This window comes from Mesoplodon densirostris, chromosome 1, assembly GCF_025265405.1.
Source record: "Mesoplodon densirostris isolate mMesDen1 chromosome 1, mMesDen1 primary haplotype, whole genome shotgun sequence".
NCBI classification, from domain to species: Eukaryota; Metazoa; Chordata; class Mammalia; order Artiodactyla; family Ziphiidae; genus Mesoplodon; species Mesoplodon densirostris.
This window is the reverse complement of record NC_082661.1, coordinates 73,333,365-73,358,921: the sequence shown is the minus strand read 5'-3', so window position 1 is coordinate 73,358,921 and position 25,557 is coordinate 73,333,365. Positions and strand designations below refer to the sequence as shown.

At 37.3% G+C, this 25,557-nt stretch overlaps 1 protein-coding gene across 7 annotated transcripts in view; it reads right to left on the bottom strand.

Annotated features, from left to right (window-relative positions):
• Positions 1-25,557, bottom strand: part of GSTCD (glutathione S-transferase C-terminal domain containing) — a 133,679-nt gene that overhangs the window by 4,594 nt on the left and 103,528 nt on the right. For 5 of the 7 annotated variants that reach the window (XM_060104490.1, XM_060104472.1, XM_060104457.1 and 2 more), the window contains 6 exons: positions 22,583-22,698; positions 22,379-22,423; positions 20,031-20,159; positions 5,810-5,943; positions 3,636-3,666; positions 552-621 (listed from right to left, as the gene is read on the bottom strand). In XM_060104490.1, the coding sequence (XP_059960473.1) occupies positions 552-621; positions 3,636-3,666; positions 5,810-5,943; positions 20,031-20,159; positions 22,379-22,423; positions 22,583-22,698 (525 nt within the window). Of the gene's footprint in view, positions 1-551; positions 622-3,635; positions 3,667-5,809; positions 5,944-19,176; positions 19,325-19,760; positions 19,859-20,030; positions 20,160-22,378; positions 22,424-22,582; positions 22,699-25,557 lie in introns of those variants that run through there. The other 2 variants (XM_060104506.1, XM_060104498.1) reach the window with 2 other exon arrangements.

The window sequence follows — 25,557 nt, the reverse complement described above, 5'->3', positions numbered from 1 at the left end:
GATGTGATTACTTTTTCTAAAGCAAAGTCTTGGATAAATTCATTACTTAAACTTGGAATGCTATTTTTCTTCCAAGTTAGGTAATGTTTAATATTACAAATGTCAAATAAATTGGTCTATGATTAATAATATACGAGTATACTTTTTTTCTGAAAAGAAAACATTATCATCCTTGTTTATACATTTTGTAATATATCAATTTTGGCATGCATAGCTGATTTTTCCATCTTTAGAATTTTCTTCTTTGGCTTTTGATAGATTCTTCAGTTTGTTTGTAACAATAAGAGATTTAACATAATAATTCTACTCAATGTACAAACACTGAACATACATTGGAAAGTATTAGTGTTGACAAAAATGGGACAAAATATTGTTATACTTAGAGCCCTTTTCAAGACAGATTTTTTTTTTTTCTGGGAAAAACAACTTTAGTGCCTTGTTGATAAATGGACAAAATAGAGGTTCCCTATTTTCCCGTATAGAGTTGGTCCATTGATTCCTAGGCATCTTGTACGTAATCTACTCAACAGCTGTTCTGTGAAAACACATACCTATGAGCCTTCGTTGGGGTGGAAGCTGGACAGCTGTCTGATCTGCAAATCTGCATAGAATCATGTGTTCCTAAAAGAAAAAGCAATAGACTGTCACTTTAATCTGTTTCAAAATTAAAAAACAAAAAACGAACTCCTTTTTCTGGAATTCTACATTAAGTGCATAAAGTGCTGCACAAGTAGTATTTTTGAAAGAAGCACATTTTCAGAAAGTGGTACTCAGTAACTTTTTCTCCCTTCAAGTAGACTGTTCTTCAGATATATTTCTTAAGAACAGATGTATGGAAGGTCCTCAGGGCTCTTTAACCAGATGCTTTTAGCCAAAATATGCTTACAATTTTGTGGTTATAATGTGTTAAACTAAAAGACCTAGAAGTCACTTATATTTTCCTCTGAATAAAATTTGAGTCTCAGGAACATGGCTCCAAGAAGACATTTTAAGTGGCTTTGCCTCCACTACAAGAAGGAAAGGAAGTTTTATAGAAGATCACTACTGTGGCCTCTGCAGTTCTCCCACATCCCCAGCAGGGGGATGGCTCCTCTTCTGCTTGGCTGGACCCTTCCATTCACTCTGTCCCTTCAGAGGAGAGGAGGCTGGCCCACTCCAGAAGGCTGCAGGAGGTACATTATTTGTGCTGTAAGACAGACTGTAAAGGGGACTGAAGAGAATGGGAGGGAGATTATTGCTTCTGCTTAACAATTTTAGGAAAGATCAGTTTAATGAAAAGAACAAGCCTTTAAAGGGACAGAGAGGTGATGAGTCTGCACTGCACTCTTATATCTGCAAGTAGCCCAAGGTGAGTGATTACTCAGAGTTGAGATGACAGCAGTGCTCCCGTGACAACTGTTCATTCAGAACAGGTGCAGTTTCCAAGTGTGTAAAGGATCTCACCTGTCAGCTTAGCAAACAGTGTTTAACTCAGATCAATCATTTGTCTCCTTGGTCTTTTTTTTTTGTGGTACGCGGGCCTCTCACTGTTGTGGCCTCTCCCATTGCAGAGCACAGGCTCCGGACGCGCAGGCTCAGTGGCCATGGCTCACGGGCCCAGCCACTCCGTGGCATGCGGGATCTTCCCGGATCGGGGCACAAACCCGCGTCCCCTGCATCGGCAGGCGGACTCTCAACCACTGTGCCACCAGGGAAGCCCCTCCTTGGTCTTTTGTACACTCAATTTGAGGCCTACATTTTTTTATAAGGTTATCATGATTACCTTATTAAATAAGTGATTTGCAGTGTTGGTTCTTTTCGAAGGGTTATTTTTGTCTCAACTTTTAAATAAGGTTATTCTGATTACCTTATTAAATAAGTGATTGTGTGATGTTGGTTCTTTTAGAAGGGTTACTTTTGTCTCAACTCTAAAAAAAAAACCTTCTTTAATGGTCATTATAAAATTTAGTGGCAATGGGTAGGATACTAATAAAATGATTCAAATGAATAACATTTATTAAGCTCCCGTGAACTGGCATAAAGAGACGGAAGAATTTAGAATTATATAATTTGGAGAAAAGCATGCTCTTTGTCCTCATGTTTGTAAATTAAGGTTCACTTTAAGTAAAGGTAATGTCAAGGCAATCACAACCTCAGATGAGGTTTGTTTCCCTTGTCCTGATAATTCTCATCATATTTTATTGGAATTATTTGTGTATGTGTTCTCCCCAGTAGAAGTTAAATTCTGAAGGGGGAAGGCACATAGTAGGTACTCAGTAAAGGCTTGCTGCCTAAATTGAACTATGGAGAAAAATACTTCCAAAGTGACTCTCAAGATATCTGGGCACTAGGTCCATTTAGTTCTGCCTGCCAGTCCACCCACCATGGTTAAGAAATACTGAGATACCATCTTGCAATAGCATCCGAGAGGTTAAGACTTCTCTGTAGAGCATTTACACCTAAGACACTCAAAGGGCAGTAGCCAAGCAGCTCTGGGGGTGTGGGAGAAAGAGGAGATAAAGATGAACTGAGGTACCAAGGGAGTTTTATGCTCTCTGAAAGAGCCTGTGTGTCCCATCTCTCCCAACTCTAGAAAGTTTACATTTTTTCCTCAGCCAGTGAGGCTGTGGCAGGCTACCTCCTCACTGCCCTAGGTTTTTCCCATATACCCTCTTAGAGTTTGCTTTACCTAGCATCACTCAAGGAGGGATTAAAAACAAAGGTCTAGTTTTTGGTTTTTGTTTATTTATTTTTTGCTCAGACTGGTGACTCAAAACTATGTAATGTTCTGACTACCGCTGGAAGACAATTCTCTGTGGGTCTCTTGGGTTTCTTCACATCTTATGAGCAGAGGCACTGTCTTTGTTCCAGACCAGGGGCTGGCAAACTATATATGGCCCATTGTCCAAATCTAGCCTATGAACTGTTTTTGTATGGCTTGAAAAGTTAAGAATGGCTTTTACATTTTTAAAGGGTTGTAAACCAATAAAAACAATGACAAGGACAATGTAGAGTATATGGGAGATTTGCAAGTGGCTAGCAAAGCCTAAAATATTTACTATCTTACCTTTTACAAAAAAATTCACCTCTGTTCCAGATTATCTTTTCAAAGACATTTGTATAGTGAATGGCCTTGGAAACTATACAGTGTCTCCCTCTAGAGAAAAGGGGAGGCATACTTACTTAAAGACTACATCTTAAAACATTTGAGTTTCCTAAACTCAGGTTTCCTCCCCTATAATGCAACTCACTGTATATATGTAGGTGTCAGCTGGCCCTGTTTGTGCTGCCCTGTGGGAACTGGGCCTCAGAGAGCCAGTGTAAAAATGATGATAGTCTGGCTACTCCTACTGCTGAGAGCAATTCTATCCTTTGTCTCTGACTCAGGAGTTTCCTATCTTCTGCCAGCATCCATGAAACTGTGGCAGGCTAACTTGTTAGGTTGTGAGTCGGGTAAACTCTCGGACCTTTCACAAATCTTGTCAGCTACTTGAAGATTAATCTTGATTTGCCAACAAGAAAAAAAATCCGTATTAGATGTTCATGAGTAATTCAAGTATAACTATAGATTATATACTCCATTACAAATTTGAGAGGGAAAATAAAGAAGCAATAAAAAGTATATGAAGAAAACATCTAGATCTTTTAAAAGTTACCTTGTATGATAAAGTTTTCTTGAACTGTTCACTGAAATAGAAAAGAGAAAAGAATTACTCATTTTAAACACCAAAGATTAAGAGTAGAAACAGTCTTGAAGAAATTAAATTATAAACAAAAATATGTATTTTATCTTAAGAGTATATAATACTGTCCTGAACTAAAAACGATGCCAGTTTGAAATATCTTTATAAAAAGACAAAAGTATACCATCGGTATGTAATTAATTTTAAAGAATTTCTTTCAAAGATTGTTTACACTATTAGAGAAGTGTAACTTTTTTCTCTTCCCCACATGGGTGCACACAGATTCAGGCCCTTTAAAAACGTAGGTTTTATTGTTATGCAGGTGTGGTGAGGCCAACAAATCAGGAGAGGACTGCCACTGAAAAGAAAGTTTGTTATTCAGAGTTCCCAAGAAGAGGGGGCAAGCCATGTCATACAGGGTCACATGGGGAAGCACCAGGTTGATCAGGAGGCAGAGACAATGGGGTAAAACATGGTCAATAGCCTTTATTACGTATTCCATGGGAAGGAATGGCAGGGCAGAGTGATCAAGCTTAGGACTGGCCGGTTTGAACAATGTCAGTAGGTTCTGAAGCATAGGGGCTATCCTTAGTTGTTTGGTACCTGGCCCTAGGGTGATGAGGGCAAAGGGCTAGTGACCTGGGAGTTGTCCTCTAATGACAAAGGGGGCAAATGTCAGTAAATCTACAGATGTGAAAAAGTTGACAGTCCCTAAATTGAGACTTTAAAATCAGTTAAGTGAGACTGCAGGCTGAACAACTCAAATTACCATTCTTAAGAATCTTTATAGTGCTAGACTTACAAATTTTTGATGGGTTTAAACTCTACATTTTATCTGTATAGATTTAGAGTAAAATAAAGTTTCAAGTATTGAATAACCCTCAAATTATATTTTATTTTTTGCTTTTCCATAGATCCTTTGTTCTTCTCTCAACAGCTGCAAATTATAGGAAAGAACAAAATAATGAAATAAAGAAAAAGAAGGCTATTATTTTTACTTTATTTTAAATTACTTAGAAGCTCTTAAGTACAAATTCAAATGGAAATTTCGAAGGTTTCTAAAAAGCAATGATGAAAATGATCAAGAAGTCTTTTTTGACACGATAGGATAGACTTCCCAAAACTAGCATATTTAATCTCTCCTATAATTAAAATGATCAGCTGGATTCTCCGTAACTGTAAGTCAGAGTGAAATGTCATAAACACCAAAAATGGCCCTCCACTAGGTTGAGTTAAAGTGGTGAGAATTAAAATGTCTCCCTTTTCTATGTGGGATAAGGAGGACTGTAAAAATGGCCATTGAGCTTGCAGGTTAACCACCACCACTCGCGCGCAGAATTTAAAAATGTTACTACTGTAGTTAGCAACAGCTCACATTTATGGAGTGCTTGCTCTGTGCCACTTCTAATTGATTAACAAATATATCATTCAATTCTCATAAAAACCTTGAGGTAGTTACTATTATAATCCCCCTTTTGTAGATGAGAAAATGTAGGCAAAAAGAGTTTGAGTAGATTGCCTGAGGTGAAATAATTTACAAAAGCATGAGGAGTTGGGATTCCCTGGTGGCGCAGTGTTTGAGAGTCCGCCTGCCGATGCAGGGGACACGGGTTCGTGCCCCTGTCCGAGAAGATCCCACATGCTGCAGAGCGGCTGCGCCCGTGAGCCATGGCCGCTGAGCCTGCGCGTCCGGAGCCTGTGCTCCGCAACTGGAGAGGCCATAGCAGTAAGAGGCCCGCGTACCGCAAAAAAAAAAAAAAAAAAAGCATGAGGAGTCAATACTTGCATCCAGGTGGAATACTTCAAAATCCTAAGCACCTAACCACTACACTCTACTGCCTCTCACAGGTGATAATTTCCATTTAGAAGTACACAGAGAAGTGCTGAAGCTGGCAGACTTCCAGTCAGCTGACTCCTGGATACACTCGCTTCTAAATTTCAGCAAGAGCTGGATTTAGGAGAAAAAAATCAAGGGCAGACATGGAGGAGGATCCTCTCTTCCTTATACAGCTTATAAACAATACTTGCCATTGTGGAAAAAGGAAATGAGCTCAAAACTGAAACCTCCTTGCAACTTTATACCAAATAAGTTTTGTGTACAGATTTAATACCCATATTGGTGCCTTTGGCAGAATACAAGATTTCACCTTTTTGGAAAATTAAACTTTGAGGTGTTCTGAATGAAACCATAACAGCAAGGACACGTGACAAAGGAAGCCCGTGTTTTGATGCAGTGCTCAATCACCATGTCTGTTGCCACTCCACAAGCATGCAACGCCACCTGGAAAACAAAACCAGACCTCAGCACTAAGTTCTTTTTTAACTAAGAGTGCTACTTTGTGCCATTAAAAAAAAAAAAAAAAAAACCTTTTGTGAGGACTGTTCCTTAAGAGGTTTCAAGTTACCAGAATATTATTTCCTAGTAGTTTAAACAGTTCTCACTTGGACATACCAAAGGAGTAATTAGCTATTCATATTAAGAAAATTAAGCAAGAGGTTGAAAGATTACAAATGGAACATTTGTAATGAAGCACAGGATTCATTCAATGGAAAATCTGATGTCATGTTAAATAAGGAGAATTCAATATGTATGCATGTCTAAACTAATGCTCTTGCTGATTGAAAATTTAGTTCAGCTGTAGCACTGTGGAAAGAACTCTACATTGGAATCAGAATTTCTAGTCCAGAACTGCAATTGGCTGTGTGATCCTGGGCTGCTTAAAATTGAACTTCTTTGGGCCTCAGTCTCCTCAACCATAAACTATGGTTAATAATACTGACAATGCTGTTGCAAAGATTTAATAGAAGTGTATTTGAAAACAGTATTTCAAATGCTGTCTGAATAGACTCTAATCAGTGTTGTCTAAAACTGATCAAATCATATTTATGTAGCACCTGTTCATATTCATATAATTACAATTCTTAACACTGAATGATGAACTGTATGAAATATTTTTAATGGGTTTATTTAAAAAGGAAAAACATTATGGATTGAAGTCATGATTAGCACATCAATAATTCATGAAAGGAAAAATAACTTTAAAATGATTTTAAAACATGTTTTTGGAACAAATGCCTTAAATATATCTATACTGTTTTACAATCTAAAGTAGACAATTGTGAAATTAGACTAAATAAGGAAAACTAGAACCCTGAAAGAAAATCAGATGTAGGGATCTTGAAAGATGAAGCATTTTCTCAGAAAAATGCTCAGATCTCCATTTCATTCTGAACAGAGGCAAATTGTATTGGATAATAATTGTTCTTTCTAGACACAAATCTCTCAACTTCAGGGTAAGGAGGCACTTTTAGGGTAAAGACAAAGAGATTTTCTGGAACTTTCTGGATGTTAAGTATAAGTCAGGTTCCCCTTTTGAACTGGAAAACCAAAAACAAAGTTGTATTGAGAAGAGGAAAGCAAGCTCTCTGCTCGCAACCCTGTTCCTGAATTCTCCCCTCCTACCAGGCTTCCATCACCTGCATAGAAGTCGACAGTCCCTATGGTTGCTGTCAACCTCCCTTCCTGCCTCACCGTGAAAAAACAGCCTAGGCAGGCTGCCGTCCAGTGAAGGCAGCACCAACTACTGGAGAATTAAAGAATCTTGATTTCTCATCTGCCCCTTTATTTAACCAGCTTTGCAGGGTAAAAATCGGGCTAGTTCTTATTTTCAGGAGTAGCTGGAGAAAACCTCATAGTAAAAATTATAGATGCATTTTTCCCTGGAGGGAGAGAGAAGAGAACCAACACTCACCTAGTGCCCTTTATGTGTTGGCAGCTATGCTGGGTGACGGTGTGCAGATCCTTCTGTGCTCACAACAGCCCTGAAAGATTTTATTATCTCCATCTGAGAAGTGAGGAAACTAAAGCTCTGGGAAATGAAGAATATGCTCACAACATAGCAGCTCCTGAAGGGTGGGATCCTGACCCAGAGCCTGACCTCAGTGTTAATCACATCAGGCTGCTTTCCCATGAAACCCTCTTAAAGAAAAGTTTCGACCATTTATTTTTATAAATCTCCCTTTACTTAGGTTCACATTCCTTTTGCTACATGCTAAAGAGTGAGTTTATTTCCCTCATTTAAACAAAACAACTAATTCTACGAACTATTTACATGATGGATCTTATTAGGTCTAAAAGGTTTTATTGCATCACATGCTCCTAATTTCCATGCCATCAAACTCAGGTCAGAAAAAAAACAGGCAAATAATGATGAGAGATATAGATCAATGGAACCATATGAATACAAAAATTTAACATGCAACAAAGGTGGTACTTCAAACCACTGGGGACAAGATGGACTTTTTAATAAGTGACGTTGGGTTAACCTGATCACTCTATAAAAAATAAAATTAGATCCTTTCCTCTCACCACACATAAATTTCAAATGGGTTAGAGATTTAACATGCAAAAACAAATAAAAAGACATAAGTAAATTTCACCATAACCTAGGGGAGTGGGAAATAATTTCCTAACTATGTCTGAAAGTCCACATATAATAAGGGGTAAGGTTAATAAGTACATCAAAGTAAAAATTAAAAAAAACCCTTTCAAATGACAAAACCCAAAAATTATATGTAAAAAGACAAATGATAAAGAGAGAAAAAGATTTGCAGTTTATAGCACAAAAGGTTAATATCCCTAATATATAACAAGCTTTTAAATATAAAGAAAAAGCCTAATAATCTCATAGTAAAATGGGCAAAAGATTTGGACAGTTCATGAAAAACAGTATGCAAATAGGCCATAAACCAAAGTTGTTCAATATTGTTCAAAATAAGAGAAATAATTATTGAAATTATACTAATATATTATCTAATGATCACTTATTATTGTGGCAAAAATCCTAAACTTTGATAACAGTCTATCAGCCAGACTGTGAGGAAAGAGACACCATCATATATTGCTGGTGGGAATACAAAAATGTCACAACCCTTTGGAGGAAGAACTTAGCAACATTCAGCAAAATTACATGTAATTTGTGCTTTCACTTGTAATAAAATCTATCCAGTGGACACACTGACAAACATATAAAAAGATTTATTCACTGAGGCAATATTTGAAATAACAACAAAATGGAAACAAGCCAATTTCCCACTGACAGAGCGCTGGTAGAATACATGTAATGGAGTACTCTGCAGCTATAAAAAGGAATGAAGAATATACATGGCTATGGAAGATGCTATTGCATAAAAAATAACGTTTAAAAATTCTCAAAACTATTTTCAGTAATCATTGTTACTGTTTGTTGTTTTAGAACTCTCCTCGGCATCCTCGGACTTTGGTATATGAGGGGGTCCTGAAACCAATCCCCCATGGATACCAAGGGACAACTGTATATATATGTACCACATTTTGTTTACCTATTCATCCATCCATGGACATTTGGGTTGCTTCCACCTCAGCTATTGTGAACACTGTTGCTATGAACATGGGTGTACAAATATCTTAAAGTAGGTACTGTTTTAAGATGAGGAAATTGAAGCCCAGAGAAGTCAAGTAACTTGTTCCAGGTGACACAACAAATTAAGGACCCCAACTCAGACAGTTTGGAGTCTTCCAGCCTAGACAACTACTCTATACAAATACAGTAGTCCCCACTTAGCCACAGGGGATATGTTCTAAGACCCCCAGTGGATGCCTGAAACCAGGGATAGTACCGACCTCTATAAATACTGTTGACCCTTAACCAATGTGGAGTATAGGGGCTTTGACCTCTCCCACAAATCCCCCACCCCACGCAGCCAAAAATCTGAGTAAAACTTTAGAGTTGGCCCTCCTTATCCATGGTTCTGCACCTGTGGATTCAACCAAACACAGCTCATGTAGTACAGTAGTATATATTTACTGAAAAAAATAAGTGGACCCATGCAGCTCAAACCCATGTAGTTCAAGGGTCAATCAACTGTACTATGCTTTTTCCTATGCTGGGGGTGTGGGTGGTGGCTGGCAGGGGGAGAGTGTATACAGCATGGAAACCCTGGACAAAGGGATGATTCATGTCCTGGGCTGGTTGGAGGAGAGTGTATAATTTCAAACTTATGAATTGTTTCTTTTTGGAATTTTCCATTTAATATTTTCGGACCATGACAGACCATAGGTAACTGAAACAGAGGAAAGCAAAAGCACAGATATGGGCAGACTATTGTATACTTCCTCTCATTTTATTCATCTCATTGGTCCTACTATCTTCTGGAATTATAACACCATAGGGGACTAGCATGTATGCAGTGTCTGCTAGATGTCAAAATCTTTACATAGATTTTTTCTTGATTTAATCATTTAATTCTTTTTTAAAAAAATTTAATACTTTAAATAGCTCTTATTATCTCTTGCAATAACATGACAAGATCACCTAGCCAGCAAACATTCCAGATGAATTCTGAATCCAGGTCTGACTCCAAAGCTCACAGGTTTTCCATTACATCATGCTATGCCTTCTCTGACCAACATACTTGGAGCTGGAAGGAACCTTAGAGACCATCTTTTTTAATGAAGAATTTCTGGGTATCACTCTTAGGTTCACCACTGATTCAAGAGAAGAAGGAATGGGATACATGCTGGTTACACATAAAGGAAGTGACAAAGAAAGGAAAGGATGAAGAGAAATACATCTAAATTTTTTTCTTAAACCATTCCTATCTACAGAAACTGGTATGAAATCTAATTTCTAATTACATTTAAAGCATCTGACCCAGAGAGTTTGTAATATAATATACAATGGATAGATAGATTTATTAATACACACACTGATAGATCTGACAACTGTAGAAAGAGTATCAAAACATAAACTATGAGTATCTAATAAAGGTTAATGTGCTGGGGGAAAACAATCATATTTAATCAATGGTTCGCTGACAACATAGCAAACAAGTGTTTCACTGACTGACCCTCAAAATTTGGTATTGTGGTTCTCTGTACATACACTGAATTATAATAAAGGATAAAAATTGAATTGTAAACTTATCTATTGGCCAAGGTAATGCATATTCCAAAGTAAATGTAAATATTTTTGATCCAAATAAATGCTGCAGAATTCATGGACTATAAATTAAGGAACTTTCCTTCACATTTCTACTTCAATTAATCTATATGTCATAAAGGTTTTAACTATAACACATCCTATGATGTAAGCCAATGAAACATAACCGAATAGCCAGGAAACCTCAATCCACGTATCTTTGCTATATGTGGTGGTAAATAAACAAAATTAATCATCACTCACTCTCAGACTGTCTTTCAACTGGCAGCTTCTAGAAAACAAGGCAAGATTCTAGACAAACTGATTGATTCTTCTCTAAGAAAATATATGTTGAAAAAGATACCCATATAGTCTAAGAACATATATGTTGGTAAAGATACACATATAGTCTAAGAACATATATGTTGGTAAAGAGTATGTATTGATTTTTAATGTAAGACATATTTTGAAAGATAGTAAGACTATGCGTTATTCACACTCCCAAAACTAAGCTTGTGTTAGATGTATTTATGACTGTACTAGGCATCCTGTCCTTGGGGGGTTTTTGTTTGTTTACTTTTTAAAGATTCATTTAACATTTATTAGCCTTTTCCTAGTCTAAACCATGCATATAGGTGTTGTTATTCCCCATTTTACAAAAAGGCCAAGTGGCTGGTCCAAGGTCACAAATGATGAAGACAAGATTTAAATTCAATCTCTCTGACACCAAAAGTTATTCTAATTCTCTATGTTCCCATTTACTCCTTTCTTTAGATGTGGGGAGTGAACAGGAAGTCAATGACTGGATTCTAGTCCCAGCTCTCACATTAACTTGCTATGTTCCTCTTCCCCAGGTGGAGCTTCAACTTTTATATTTACAAAATGAGAAGGTTGAACTGAATGATCTCTAAATTTGCCCCAACCCAATCATGCTCTGAGCCTTTGCTTCTAGAGGAAGGATTCTTAACCAGATATCTTAGAAGCAAGCTTGGTACCAGTTGTGCGCTCCCATTCCTCCTCTTTAAAAACTTTCATGCAATTATGTTATAGGTAATTGGCTTTAAAATTCAAGTAATGCTAAAAGGCATGTAATGACAAAAAAAGTTCCTTGTTCCGTACACACTTCTCTACCCCGAAAGAAAATCTGGTGACCAAAGCTAATGCTTTTCAACTCATTGGTTTTCTTTCCTGAAATCTGTCTCTGTTTTTCTATATAATCAATGTATATTGCTCTTTCAAATCAAAACTAACTGTGCTGTACGATTTTTTTTTTTTTTAACATCCAAGACTTTTCTTGCACAGAAGTTCTGTAAAATGCTCTATGGTAAAATTTTCCACTGTGTGAAAACTGTCAAATAACTGGCCAGCTCCATTTTTTTTTCCTGAAGACATCTTTCCTGGGCCTCCTGACCTTTTATTAAAACATGGACTCACTGCTTTCTGTGCCTGCTACCTAGCTCTGTCTGGTCCTGTGACTTCCCTTTGCCATCATACCAAGAACTCTCTTCACCCACTCTTGATTAGATACCACTTATTCCTTTTTATTATCTACTATCTTATTTTTATTTTAAATTTATTTATTTATTTAGTTATTTTTGGCTGTGTTGGGTCTTTGTTGCTGCACGCAGGCTTTCTCTAGTTGCAGCGAGCGGGGGCTACTCTTCCTTGCAGTGTGCAGGCCTCTCATTGCGGTGGCTTCTCTTGTTGTGGAGCACCAGCTCTAGGCACGCAGGCTTCAGTAGTTGTGGCGTGTGGGCTCAGTAGTTGTGGCTCACGGACTCTAGAGCACAGGCTCAGTAGTTGTGGTGCATGGGCTTAGTTGCTCCACAGCATGTGGGATCTTCCCGGACAAGGGCTCGAACCCGTGTCCCGTGCATTGGCAGGCGGATTCTTAACCACTGCGCCACCAGGGAAGCCCTACTCTCTTATTTTAGTGAAGCACATCTTTTTTTTTTTTTTTTCTTTTTTTTTCGGTGCATGCGGGCCTCTCACTGTTGTGGCCTCTCCCGTTGCGGAGCACAGGCTCTGGACGCGCAGGCTCAGCGGCCATGGCTCACGGGCCTAGCTGCTCCGCAGCATGTGGGATCTTCCCGGACCGAGGCACGAACCTGCGTACCCTGCATCGGCAGGCGGACTCTCAACCACTGAGCCACTAGGGAAGCCCTGAAGCTCATCTTTTACATAGTTTCCTGATGCACATTTTCTTGAGACCTTGACATTTTCTTTATTACTTTCATACATGATTGGTCAGACATAAAATTTAAGGTTGGAAACTTTCCTTCAGAATTTTGAAGGCATTGCTTCACTGTCTTCTAGCTTTCCATGTTGCTACTGAGAAGTGTGACAGCATTTTGATTCCAGATTTTCTCTATGTGACCTCTTTTCTTTTTCCTCTTTGGAAGCTGTTAGGAACTTCTCTTTTTATCACAACACTTCTCCATTTAAAAAAATTTTTTTATGCTTTTCCCCCACAACAATGTGCATTGCTTTAGGTCTTTTTTTTTTTTTTTTTTGCTTTGGTACGCAGGCCTCTCACTGTTGTGGCCTCTCCTGTTGCGGAGCACAGGCTCTGGACGCGCAGGCTCAGCGGCCATGGCTCACAGGCCTAGCGGCTCCGCGGCATGCGGGATCTTCCCGGACCAGGGCACGAACCTGCGTCCCCTGCATCGGCACGTGGACTCTCAACCACTGCGCCACCAGGGAAGCCCCTAGGTCATTTTTTAAGCTTGCTTTTTCAGTCAAGAGAAACACATCCTGACACATTTTCTTATATTAGTTCTTTGATATTTTCCTCCTCACCATTTTATCTGTTTTCTCTTCCTGGTTCTCCTATTATTGAGAATATCGAGGTATTGGATTCATGGACTAAATCTCTATTTGAAAAAAAAATGCTTCTTTCAGCTCCTATCTCTATGTCTTTTTTTTTTTTTGTCCTGTTTTTTTTCAGATGATGTCCTACACTTCATCTTTTAGATTTTCTACTTGCTTTTTACTTTGGCTAACATGTGTTTAGAAGTTCTTTCTTGTTCTCTGATGGTTCTTGTTCTCTGATGGTTTTTCTTTTTCATTCTATCCCTGTTTCATTAATGCAATATCTTTTCTGATCTCTCCTTTCATTGTGTTTGTTGCTTTGGTCTCTTCTATTTTGGAAGTTTTCCAAGTTTTGATATTCTTTGGCTGTCAGTTCATTTAAGAGTGAATCACTAAAAAGTTAATTGGAAGTCTGAATGAAAGCCTTGAAGGTGGGCTTCTATTTTGGAAGTTTTCCACGTTTTGATATTCCTTGGCTGTCAGTTCATATAAGAGTGAATCACTAAAAAGTTGATCGGAAGTCTGAAAGAAAGCCTTGAAGGTGGGCTTCCTTAGTGATTGGGTGACCAGGTGGCCAGCTGGCTTTTTAAAAAAAAATTACAGCTATAGTATTTTCTCTGGGGATAGTTCTGATTCTGTAAAGGAGGCTCTTTTAATCTCTGATTGAGGAGATGATTCTAGCTTCTGAAGGAATTCTGGAATTAAGGGCACTTAGTTCTTATTTTTGTTGTTACATCATTCTCGCCCTTCTCTCCCTATTCTTGGAGAGTCTCTATTACACTTTTCTCATAGAATAAACTTCCGGTCTCTTGCAGGAGTTGGGGGAAATAGTTACTTGCCTACACAAGGTGGTGGTGGGAATCTGGGTCTCTAAATAAAATTTTTAATTAAACATGATTCCAGCCCCTTCTTATACCCTTCCTCTGTGGTTTCTGGTATCCTGAATTCCTGAAATTTTCTGGGATTCTGTGAGAGCAAAGTGACTTGCTTCCTGATAGCCCTCTTGAGCCTCCCTCTCCCCATGCATTTAAGTTTGATTTTCCTCTTCTCTACTCACTAATTTTTTCTTCAGTCTGCTTTCTATCTTCAAATATTGTAGTTCAAGTTATAGAATCTTGAACATTGTTTCATTAAAGATGGAGTATGATTTTTCTGGTTTTTGTTCTCTTTGTTATTTGGTGGTCTGATCTCTCTTGGGGAGAAGGGAGTTGCAATACCTCTATCTGCCACCTTCACCTGGGAAGTCCTTCATCACCTTAATGATTTTTAAAAAATTGTGTTTGCAGAATATATAATTTCTCAAGTTCCTTTCCCTTTAAAACAAGGATTACATAAATCATTAATCAAAAGTGTTACTGAATTACATTCTATAATTGTATATGCTTCTAATTGTATACTAACATACATAAGTAGAAATGAGCTTGTAATTAAGCACTCAGCACTGATGAATCATAAACAATCATATTAAAAATTGTTATGGGTGAAATAGAAAAAAGTAAATATAGATAACTCAAAAATAAACTGTTTAGAGATTTTGTTATATATTGATAAATAGAAAATATTCACCAATACTGTTAGAAATCAATACCTTATCACCTGTTTGAGATGACTCTATGTTACTATTGAAATTACCCAACTAAAACATTTTGGTGGGCAAGCTGTTCAGCACTGACACAGTTTTTGTTTCTTAATGCAAAGTGTGTTTTTCCATAGTCGTGGCCCTTTCAGTAATACTGTTTGACAACAAGTTTTTTGTTATACTGTTTGAGAGCATAGGTATTACTACACATAATAAATTAGGCCTTAAAAAGTAAAATCTTATAAAGTAAGTTTTCACAAGGAAGATTATTTATATTGCACTAGACAAGAAGGTGATAATAGACTTCTTAAAAAATAGCCTTAAAAAGTCCACTTTTAAAGCAATCTTTTCTAAGTTGCCCTTTAAGGGTATGATAATTGATATATACTGTTTTAGTTTGGGCTGCTCTTAAGAAACTATCATAAACTTGGTGGTTTAAACAGCAAACATTTTTCTTAGTTCTGGAGGCTGGGAAGTCCAAGATCAGGGTGCTGGCAGATCTGATGTCTAGTAAGGACCCCATTCCTGGTTTGCAGATGGCTGTCTTCTCACTGTATCATCACATGGTGGAGAGCTAAGAGGGGGCACAAGCTCTTTTCTTATAAAGGCACTAATTCCACTCAGAGAGCACCACCCTCATGACCCAATTACCTCCCAAAGGTCTCACCTTCTAATACCATCACATGAGGGGCTAAGGAATTCAACACATGAATTTTTTGGTGGTGGAGGTGGGGCACAAACTTTCAGTCCATAACACATACTCAATTCAGGGTCATACAGCTGCATACATTCAAACTGGAAGGAAAAGAAACCTTCTCAGATGTTTCTCAATTTTGAAAAGAGTTTTGTATTTAAAAACAAAATCAAGGGCCTCCCTGGTGGCGCAAGTGGTTGAGAGTCCGCCTGCCGATGCAGGGGATACGGGTTCGTGCCCCGGTCTGGGAGGATCCCATATGCCGCGGAGCGGCTGGGCCCGTGAGCCATGGCCGCTGAGCCTGCGCGTCCGGAGCCTGCGCGTCTGGAGCCTGTGCTCCACAACGGGGGAGGCCACAACAGTGAGAGGCCCGCATACCGCAAAAAAAAAAAAAAAAAAAAAAAAAAAAAAATCAAAAGGTATTTCTATGATAATCAAATACTTGTTTTAAAAGAAATTATATATACATATATAATTATATATGTATCTTATATGCTCAGAATTCTTTTAGATATCTTATAGTAATCCTTAGGGTCCTATTAGCCTTTCTTGGCTAAATAAGCTAGGTATCTATCTATAAAATATTAAGCACATGTATTTATTTCTTCCATTTTTACTGCTTACATTATTTGAATATAAAAATGGTAACATGTCAAATATGGAATATTTTGAAAATTTTGAATAAAGAAAAATATTATTACATAGTATATAGAGATAGCCACCTTAAAAAATACATATTAGCATAATTTCCTCTCATCCTTTTTAAGCAGTTTTCACATGGTTGAGATCACACTGCACAGAGTAAAAAGAGGCCCAATTTTTTGAGTACTTCCTAAATGCTAGGCAACTTGCTAAGTGGTTCATGCACATTGTATCAACATCCCATGAGCCAGGTATGTTATGTCCATGTCACAGATGAAAAAACTGAGGATTGAGGATGAGGCCATACAACTAGTAAGTGGCCAAGCTGAGACTTTAGCACAAGTTAAATTCAATGTTAAAATGCATACTCTTAACCATTATGTTTATATAAATTTCTCTGTTTACCATTATAACTAACATTTCATGTCATTAACAAATCATTACAAATATCATGTAAATGAAAAATTTCAAAGCTCCCATATGATTAGGCCCCCTTCACTGAAGCCTTACAGTCAATAATATTTTAAAAGCCTTACAGTAATATTTTAAAAATCTTTGCGAGTGTTAAGAGCAAGAATGGAATATTATTGTTATTCAAGTTGAAATGCATCTGATTACTACAGACTTTGAATGTTATTTATAAGCTTATTGGACATTTGTATTTCTAAAAAAATATATTTCTCAAATAAGCACAACGTAAATCAGAAACTACAAAACGCTCTTTGGAACAAACACTGTATTACCTCATTGATTCTGGTTACATGGGGGAGGCACAGCCCTTGGGGGTGATGGAAGACCTTGTTTAAAGACCTGAAAATATTTAGATTTGTTCTCGTCCATTATTTCAAGTCACACTAGTTTAACAACGTTAGTAAATCTATTCATTTTTGCCTGATATAGATTGTTGTATTAATGGAGATAAGAATAATAATTAGTATTTCAATTCTCATGTATAATTGATTTAAGTTCTGCAAGATAGTTGGTTCGAAGACTTTAAAATTCTCCCCTTAAAATCTTGTTTACATCATTAATTTTTATGTCTAAAGAAAAACAGTAGAAGAAAAAGGCATTTACTAAGCAAAGATAAATGCCAACTAAACCCTTATTTGAAATACCACAAAATTGTGAATTAATGGAGTTTTCACGAATTTCTGATACCTGTTATTCTGATTTCCTCTCTAGTTACAGTATTTTCATTGGAATCTACTTAATACAAGAGTTAGAGCCACTGGTGCATTTAGTTTGATTTATCTAGTGACAATACTTCAATTATCATCCTAGGCAAATTATATTCTTTTTAAAATAAATTTATTTATTTTATTTTACTGATTTTTGGCTGCGTTGGGTCTTCGTTGCTGAGCACGGGCTTTCTCTAGCTGCGGCGAGCGGTGCTACTCTTCGTTGCAGTGCGCAGGCTTCTCATAGTGGTGGCTTCTCCTTGCGGAGCATGGGCTCTAGGCACGCAAGCTTCCGTAGTTGTGGCATGTGGGCTCAGCAGTTTTGGTTCTCAGGCTCTACAGCGCAGGCTCAGTTGTTGTGGTGCACGGGCTTAGTTGCTCCGCGGAATGTGGGATCTTCCCAGACTGGGGCTCGAACCCGTGTCCCCTGAGTTGGCACATTGATTCTTAACCACTGCACCACCAGGGAAGCCCGCAAATTATATTCTTGAGAGTAAATCTAATTTTGGTTTAATCTTCCAAGTAATTTAAATTCATTTTCCATATATCTTGACAAAGTAATTATGAAAGAAAAAAACCCATTATGGATACATTACTATGATATTTGGGAAAAATATCACTTCCCCAAAGACATATACATTGTTAGTTGGTGTTAGTGAGTTATATGACCTTGAAAGTTACAAGAATATGCCAGAATGATTTATCACCTTTAAGCCACAGAAGGGTAAAGAGATGCATGGCTGATAGGCTGGGAATTTTGTGATTTGAGAGGTGAGTAGATAGGCAGCAATATCTTGCTACCTTATACATTCTGCCTGGTGTACTGGTAACATGGGCATTGGTTTAATGGCTTGTTTTGTGGGAGAAGCTTTATTCTCTACCTCATCATTTATGTAAAATTTAAGCAGCATATAAATATATACTTAATTTGAATTTGCTGTATCAGATGTCTATATTTTCCTGAATATCCTTATTAACAGTTTTCTTAAAAGTTTACTTCTCTTTCTATAAGCTTGGCTTGAGATAACCAATCTATATTATATCTACAAAGGAAACAAACTGTATACTTTTTAGGCTATAAAAATAACAATAAACCCCACAAATTTGTAGTAGTTGGTATTTAAGAAATGAATTTCATTGGACAAAAGTCGTAAGTACTACAAAAGATCTGAACTTCTGAGACTGGACAAGAATTCCACTTAGACAAGCCCACTGTATATGTTATATGAACATATACAGTTGGGAATGCAAATTAGCACAACCTTCCTAGAACGTGATGAGGCAAAGGTATCAAAAATCTTAAGTGGGGCTTCCCTGGTGGCGCAGTGGTTGAGAGTCCGCCTGCTGATGCAGGCGAAACGGGTTCGTGCCCGGGTCTGGGAAGATCCCACATGCCGTGGAGCGGCTGGGCCCGTGAGCCATGGCTGCTGAGCCTGCGCGTCCGGAGCCTGTGCTCCGCGACGGGAGAGGCCACAACAGTGAGAGGCCCGCGTACCACACACACACACACACAAAAATCTTGAGTGATGCATAAGATATACATAATAGTAACAATTAAATTATAATAACAACAAAAAAGAAATATGATTAATGAGTAAAGTATTTATGACAATTTCAGATAAAGCAGGACCTATGAAGTATGACCTCAACAGTGTTAACATATGTGTAAACATGCATTTGTTTGTGTGCATAAATACATAAAGACTAAAGGGTTTTGATAGTATTTATCTCTCACTAGCAGAAATACTGGTGATTCTTCTTTATATTATTATGTAGTTTTCTATATTGAGCACTTAGTCCTACAAAAATAAGAAAAAATTATTTAAAACAGATACAAGAGCAGCAGCAATGTTAACATCTTAATGAAACTCAAATTCCACCAGAGCATACAACCCTGGGTTTAAGTGAACTGGCAGAATCACTTTATCTTCGGTCTTTTTAGTAGTATCAAACAGTAACAATTTGATCTGAAGGTTTCAGAAACATCACCAATATACTTTCTGTCTATTGGAAACTTAAAATACAGGTAGATATTAAATCCTTGATAAAGAAAGTATTATCTAAAAGCAACTCTAGTATTTACAGGCTGTTAACAAGCTAATTGTCCTATCATATTCTGTTTTTCTCTTCTTTCATTAACTTCTAAAAATGTAAAATAAACCAAGAGAAGTCACCTTCATTAGAATTCATTTATTCATTCAATTAGTAACTATTTTAAAGTACTTGCTATGTGTCAAACAATTTTTTAGGCACTGGAGATTCTGCAGTGAAGAAAATAAAATTCTTGTCTGGTAGAGGAACAAATATTATCTCTACCATGTGATGAAGAAATGCTGTGAATGAAGTAATATTCATTAATAGGCTAGACTTTACAGACAGTAGAAAACAAAAGTTATAAATTTCTTGTTTAGCAAAGAAAATAAAATTATCACCTTTATTTACTCTAAGACATATTATTATTCTTATTTAGTTAATTAAAGAAATTGAAATTGCTTGATTACTTACCCCAATATTAAATGTCCCTGTAAAATACTCCATATTTGCTTGAATGAACCAAATATTGCTTAACCCTAGTTCGTCACTTCTCTTCTTAGCACGAATTAATGATAATTCCTTGTTTTCTATTAATGTAACCTAGATTGTACCCAGGAAACAATAGTATATTCAGTAACATAATTCAGGCATTAGGGTAAAGTATTATTACTGTGTTTACTAGCTTTAATAATGTAGATCATATTATATTGATCCTTATCCCATGCCAGGAAGTAGGCCAGATAATATAGTACAAAAATGAGGGCTTCCCTGGTGGCGCAGTGGTTGGGAGTCTGCCTGATGATGCAGGGGATGTGTGTTTGTGCCCCGGTCCGGGAGGATCCCACATGCCATGGAGCAGCTGGGCCCGTGAGCCATGGCTGCTGAGCCTGCGCATCCAGAGCCTGTGTTCCACAGTGGGAGAGGCCACAACTGTGAGAGGCCCGAGTACCGCAAAAAAAAAAAAAAAAAAAAAAAAAAAAAAGAACAAGGTCCTTGAACTCTTGAAGCTCCTAGATATAGTGATATAAGTGAAACAGGAAATTATATTACAGTGAGTGATAAGTGTTTAATGAAAGGCATATAATGTGTTATCAGAGCATGCAGACTTGATGACTAAGGGAGGTTTTAGTCATTTAATGTGAAAGAGTAACATATTAACTGAGGCCTGAAGAGTGAACAGAAATCAGCTGCGGGAATAAAGGTGTGTTTCTAGCAGAGAGAAACATGTATGAAGGCCCAAGGTAAGAAAGATATGGTGTATTTGAAGAACTGAGAAAACTGGTATAGCTGGGGTACAGTGTGTGATGGTGACGGTGGAGGTAGGGAGACCGGGTGTGGGATGTAGGAATCAGGCTGGAGAGGTAACAGGAGCCAGATCATGTGCAATGAAAGGAGGTCTGGTTGCTGCAATGCATAGTATGGATTGGTGGGGGAGAGGCAGAAGGCAGGGCAACCAGTTCAGAATTTCTAACAGTAATCCAGGCCAAGGAAGGTGGGAGACCATCACCAGTTTAGATGGAGAAGAGTGGGCAGCAAAGTTAAATCACTTTCATCACTATCATTCCTAGTTTGGTCCTTATTTTGTCCTTACGCTTGTCTTTATGGAAAAATCCTGGATCCCTTTGTATAAAAAGCCTGTCAGAGGATACTTGGGGTCAAAGGTTTTCCAGCCTTTATTCTAGTCAAGACTTCCCTTTTCCAGTTTCAACATTTCTAAGTTTCCAGAGCTGTTGGGAAGGGTAAAAAAGACACCATATCCCTGCCTGACTCTACATCTCCAGGATTCTGCTCTATGAGCTTTATTCCTCTTACTCCAACCATGAAATTGTTGTTTTCCTTAGTGATGAAACAAACATCTGCCTGTTTCTCCCAGTATTCCTCATTTATTTTGCTCTTTATTTTCTAAGAAAGATAAAGAATAATACTCTCTACTCTCTATCATTCTGCTATATATCATTCTGGCTAGTCTATGAGTTCTTCCACATTTTTTCTTCTGAGAATAATCACTTTAATTATTTTGTAATTTCCAGAGAGCTCACAAAGGATCTGCCCCAGTTCAATCATCAGATTCTAGACTTCTATGCTGAAAGATGGTCACTGTGAGGAAATAATTTAATATGATAGAAGACTAAAAGCAGCACACACTTCTAACAAATGGTGGCAACAATCGTATAAATTATGGTACATTTACTTAAAAACATATTATGCAGTCACATTTTAAGTGATATTTTAATGATGATATTTGAAACTACTTGCAATAGCGAAAAACATTTATAAGATTGAGTGAAAGCAGGTGATTGAAATTGTACTTGCATTTTTAGAATTTGCAGCAATAAGCATTCTCATGAACAATGACAAAGAGAACATGGGGAGAAGTGCATTTGGTGGATCAGTTGGTAGATTTGGGGTTTATCTTTTTCTTTAAAAAATGTTGTTGTTACAATTCTGATACAATGAATAAAAATCAAGCTACCAAAGAATGTGCTCAACAAGCTTCAGAAGCTAGTATTTCCAGTATAAAACTATGTTGACAATTAAACTGGTTTCATCATTAATTATTTTATTTAAGAGTGGAATAATTATTTCTTTTTAAAATTATTTAAAAATATAGCCCTTTTATAAAAAATAAAATATGTAGTGGTCCTATTTACTTTTCTTCCCTATGATTCTGAATCTTAGAAGTTTAGTTCAAAGAAATATAAAATGCCTGTGCCACATATTTGACCTGGGTGAATGATTATAAACTCAAAGAGGAGGAAAAAGCCAGACTCAGCTAACTGAATTGTGCAGTTTCCTTTCGTCTATTATTCAGACTTTACCTGGCATGATGGCAGCATGTGAGCAAGGACAATCCCAACATGGCCCTGAAAAAGGAAAAAAAGAAACAAGTTAACTTTGGTCTCTAAGGCTTTTGTTTATTCTGAGACAATAATCTTGCCAAATAAAAACATGACCTTTAATGTAGTATAGTAAAGTCACATCATCTTGGAAAGGCTAAAGAGAATAAAGGAGATATAGAATACCCCACCGCTGCAGAAATCCACAATTCTGTCACCAGGTTTGGCCTGATTTGTCACCACATAAACAAGGTTGTTTAACTGTTGCTGCTTCCTCAAAGCTCGATCACTGGACATTTTACCTGGGAAAGACAAGAGATGAAGACAATGACACGTTATAGGTTGTAGGGGACTGAGATGGTACTCGTGGACTAGACTAGCAACCTACGGGAAGAGCAGTACAGATGTAAGTGGATTACACATTCCATGTAATCCACCATGAGAGGATTAGAGAACTGGAGCCCAGAGGTGAACTCTATTTTGCTTCTTTTTACTTTATTTCTACCCAACTTTTCTTTCAATAGTCATTAACAGAAAATCTATGAAAAAATGTCTTTGAAAGAGAGGAAACAATAAGTGAAACATTAACTTCAGAGTCATAAAGTGTTCAATAAATGTTTACTGGATGAATAAAAATTAATAGTAATAATCTCTTCCCTCTATTCCTCTCAGAGACATAGTGTAAAGATTACCTAATTTCAGCACATTGCTTAAATCGCTTTGGAGAAAAGAGACCTATAATAATAAAAACGTTTTTATTATTTAACTGGCACATCCGTGAACTCTTAATTCTTCTAGTTAGGACACTTGGAACATAGGTGTCACATTGTTTAAAATATATCAATGGTTATTGTATTTAGAAATAAATTAGATTTTCTTATTTCTGCTTTGAAACTTCCTTTCCTCATGAGTGTGTCAGACACAGAAATTTAATGCAATTAGGGATTGAGGACAGGGCATTTCCAAGTACAAAATGCCTTGGGCCTAGCAGCATGAAAACATCTTAACTTTTCTTTCAAAAGCTACTAGTCAAGTCCACTAAAATATCTTCAGAAGAATGCATAAAATTATTTGTTTTTACATATTTCAAATGCACTGTTCATAAGAGCATGATTAAGAAAATGTAAGAGAGTAGCTCTCAGTGATACAGATAAAAGAAAAAACCCAGATAATCTTTTTGGCTTGATCAAAAATTATTTACAGATACAAAGCTTCCCCACTCCATTTTCACAGAAAAATTGCATGGCTTTTTTCTTTTCTGTTTTCCTTCTTTCTTATGTTACTAAAATTAAAACATTGGGAAACTTTTAGGAAAAAATAGAAAATGTGGATTTAAAAAGATCTATATGAGAGAAGAAGTCCATTATCTCATGATTCATAGGTAATATTTCTGTATATATGTACTTCCAGCTATACCCATAAGTTCATAATTTTCTAGATGGCATAGGAAACATTATAATATAAATCTTTCTGTGCCCATGAATTTGTTTCTACACTACAAGTTTTAATGGCTGCATAGTATTTTATTAACTATCTATACACAACTTATTTAACCAATTTCCTATTGTAACAATATGGTCATCATCATACAACTGAATCATTGTGTGTATTCTTAATTATTTAGCATGGCCTAATGTGAATTTCAAACATGAAAAGCATTTAAATCAATCGTTTGGTGACTTCATTTGTGAAGACAGTTTCATGTAGCTTTAAAAAATTATTTTCATTTTTCTCTAATAATATAATGGCGAAATATTTACACAGAGTTAGTGAAAGCCCTTGTGATCCCACCTTCAGTGGATAGCCACTCCTAAGAGGTTTTATTATGACAATTTTCAAACAAAAGGCAAAGTTGAAAGAATTAAGATTCAGTGAATGGCTCTATACCCTCCACCTAGATTCTACTATTAGCAACTTACTAGACTTGGTTCATCACACTTCTATCTATCTATCCATCCCCCTATCCATTCAGTCATAAATCCACCTATTTATTTATTTATTTTTTTTTTTGCAGTATGCGGGCTTCTCACTGTTGTGGCCTCTCCCGTTGTGGAGCACAGGCTCCGGACACGCAGGCTCAGCGGCCATGGCTCATGGGCCCAGCCGCTCTGCAGCATGTGGGATCTTCCCGGACCGGGGCATGAACCCATGTCCCCTGCATCAGCAGGCGGACTTCCAACCACTGCGCCACCAGGGAAGCCTGGTACAGAGACTTTTAAAATATGTTTTTGTTTGAAAAGCTATAAAACCAAGAGAGCAAGAGTAAATTTCTTCAACAGTGATGGGTGCAGTACAGAGGTTGTAGAGAAGGTGTGAGACAATTGAATACACAAGGTGGCACCGACAGAACCTTTGGCAGGCGAGAAGGAAGGTGACAACCACACATTTTAATGTTTTTAAGAGGCCTGATTAACAACATTAAGACAAGCTGATGAATGGTCACTTATCATGTTTCATAGGGCAATGGACAGTGAAGGCCAAGCTCCACCTTCAGGGTAGCTATGGTTTTCATGCTTGGAACCGTCACTAAGCTCCTACTATATATATGCCCAGTACTTGTCCAGGTACTGAGGACACAACTCAAAGTGAATAAGACATAGTCCCTGTCCTTCAGGAGCTAAGAAGGTATCTAAGAAGACGGTATGGGTGTTCATTATGTGCAAAGGTATGTGCAATGCAGATAAAGAACTAACTGAGACATCACAGAGGATTTTGCAGAGATGTGTGGGGCATTTCAGCTGAGTCTTTAAGGAGGAACAGAAACTTGCCAGGTAGGATGGCAGGGAAAGCATGATATGATATGGCATACTTAGGGGGAAAATGCAATTAGCTCACTTGTGTTTGAAAATGAGGATCAATGGGAACGTGATAGAGCATAAGATAAAACTGAAAATTTGGCAGGGACATATGGGAAATGGCATTGCTTGTTATCTTGCCTCTCTGTGCTGTACAGAAAACATGGCCTTGCTTTAATACTTAATATGTATGCTTAGAGCTCCTTAGAGACAAGTTCTCTTTGAATAGACAGCTCTGTTATTTTTACATTATGCCATACTAAAGATGTTCTTTTATATTGCTAGCTTGCATCATTTTTATTCTGGATAGAGTATATCCCCAAATTAGATAGAATTATTCATAAAATTATGTGGAGCATTCAACCT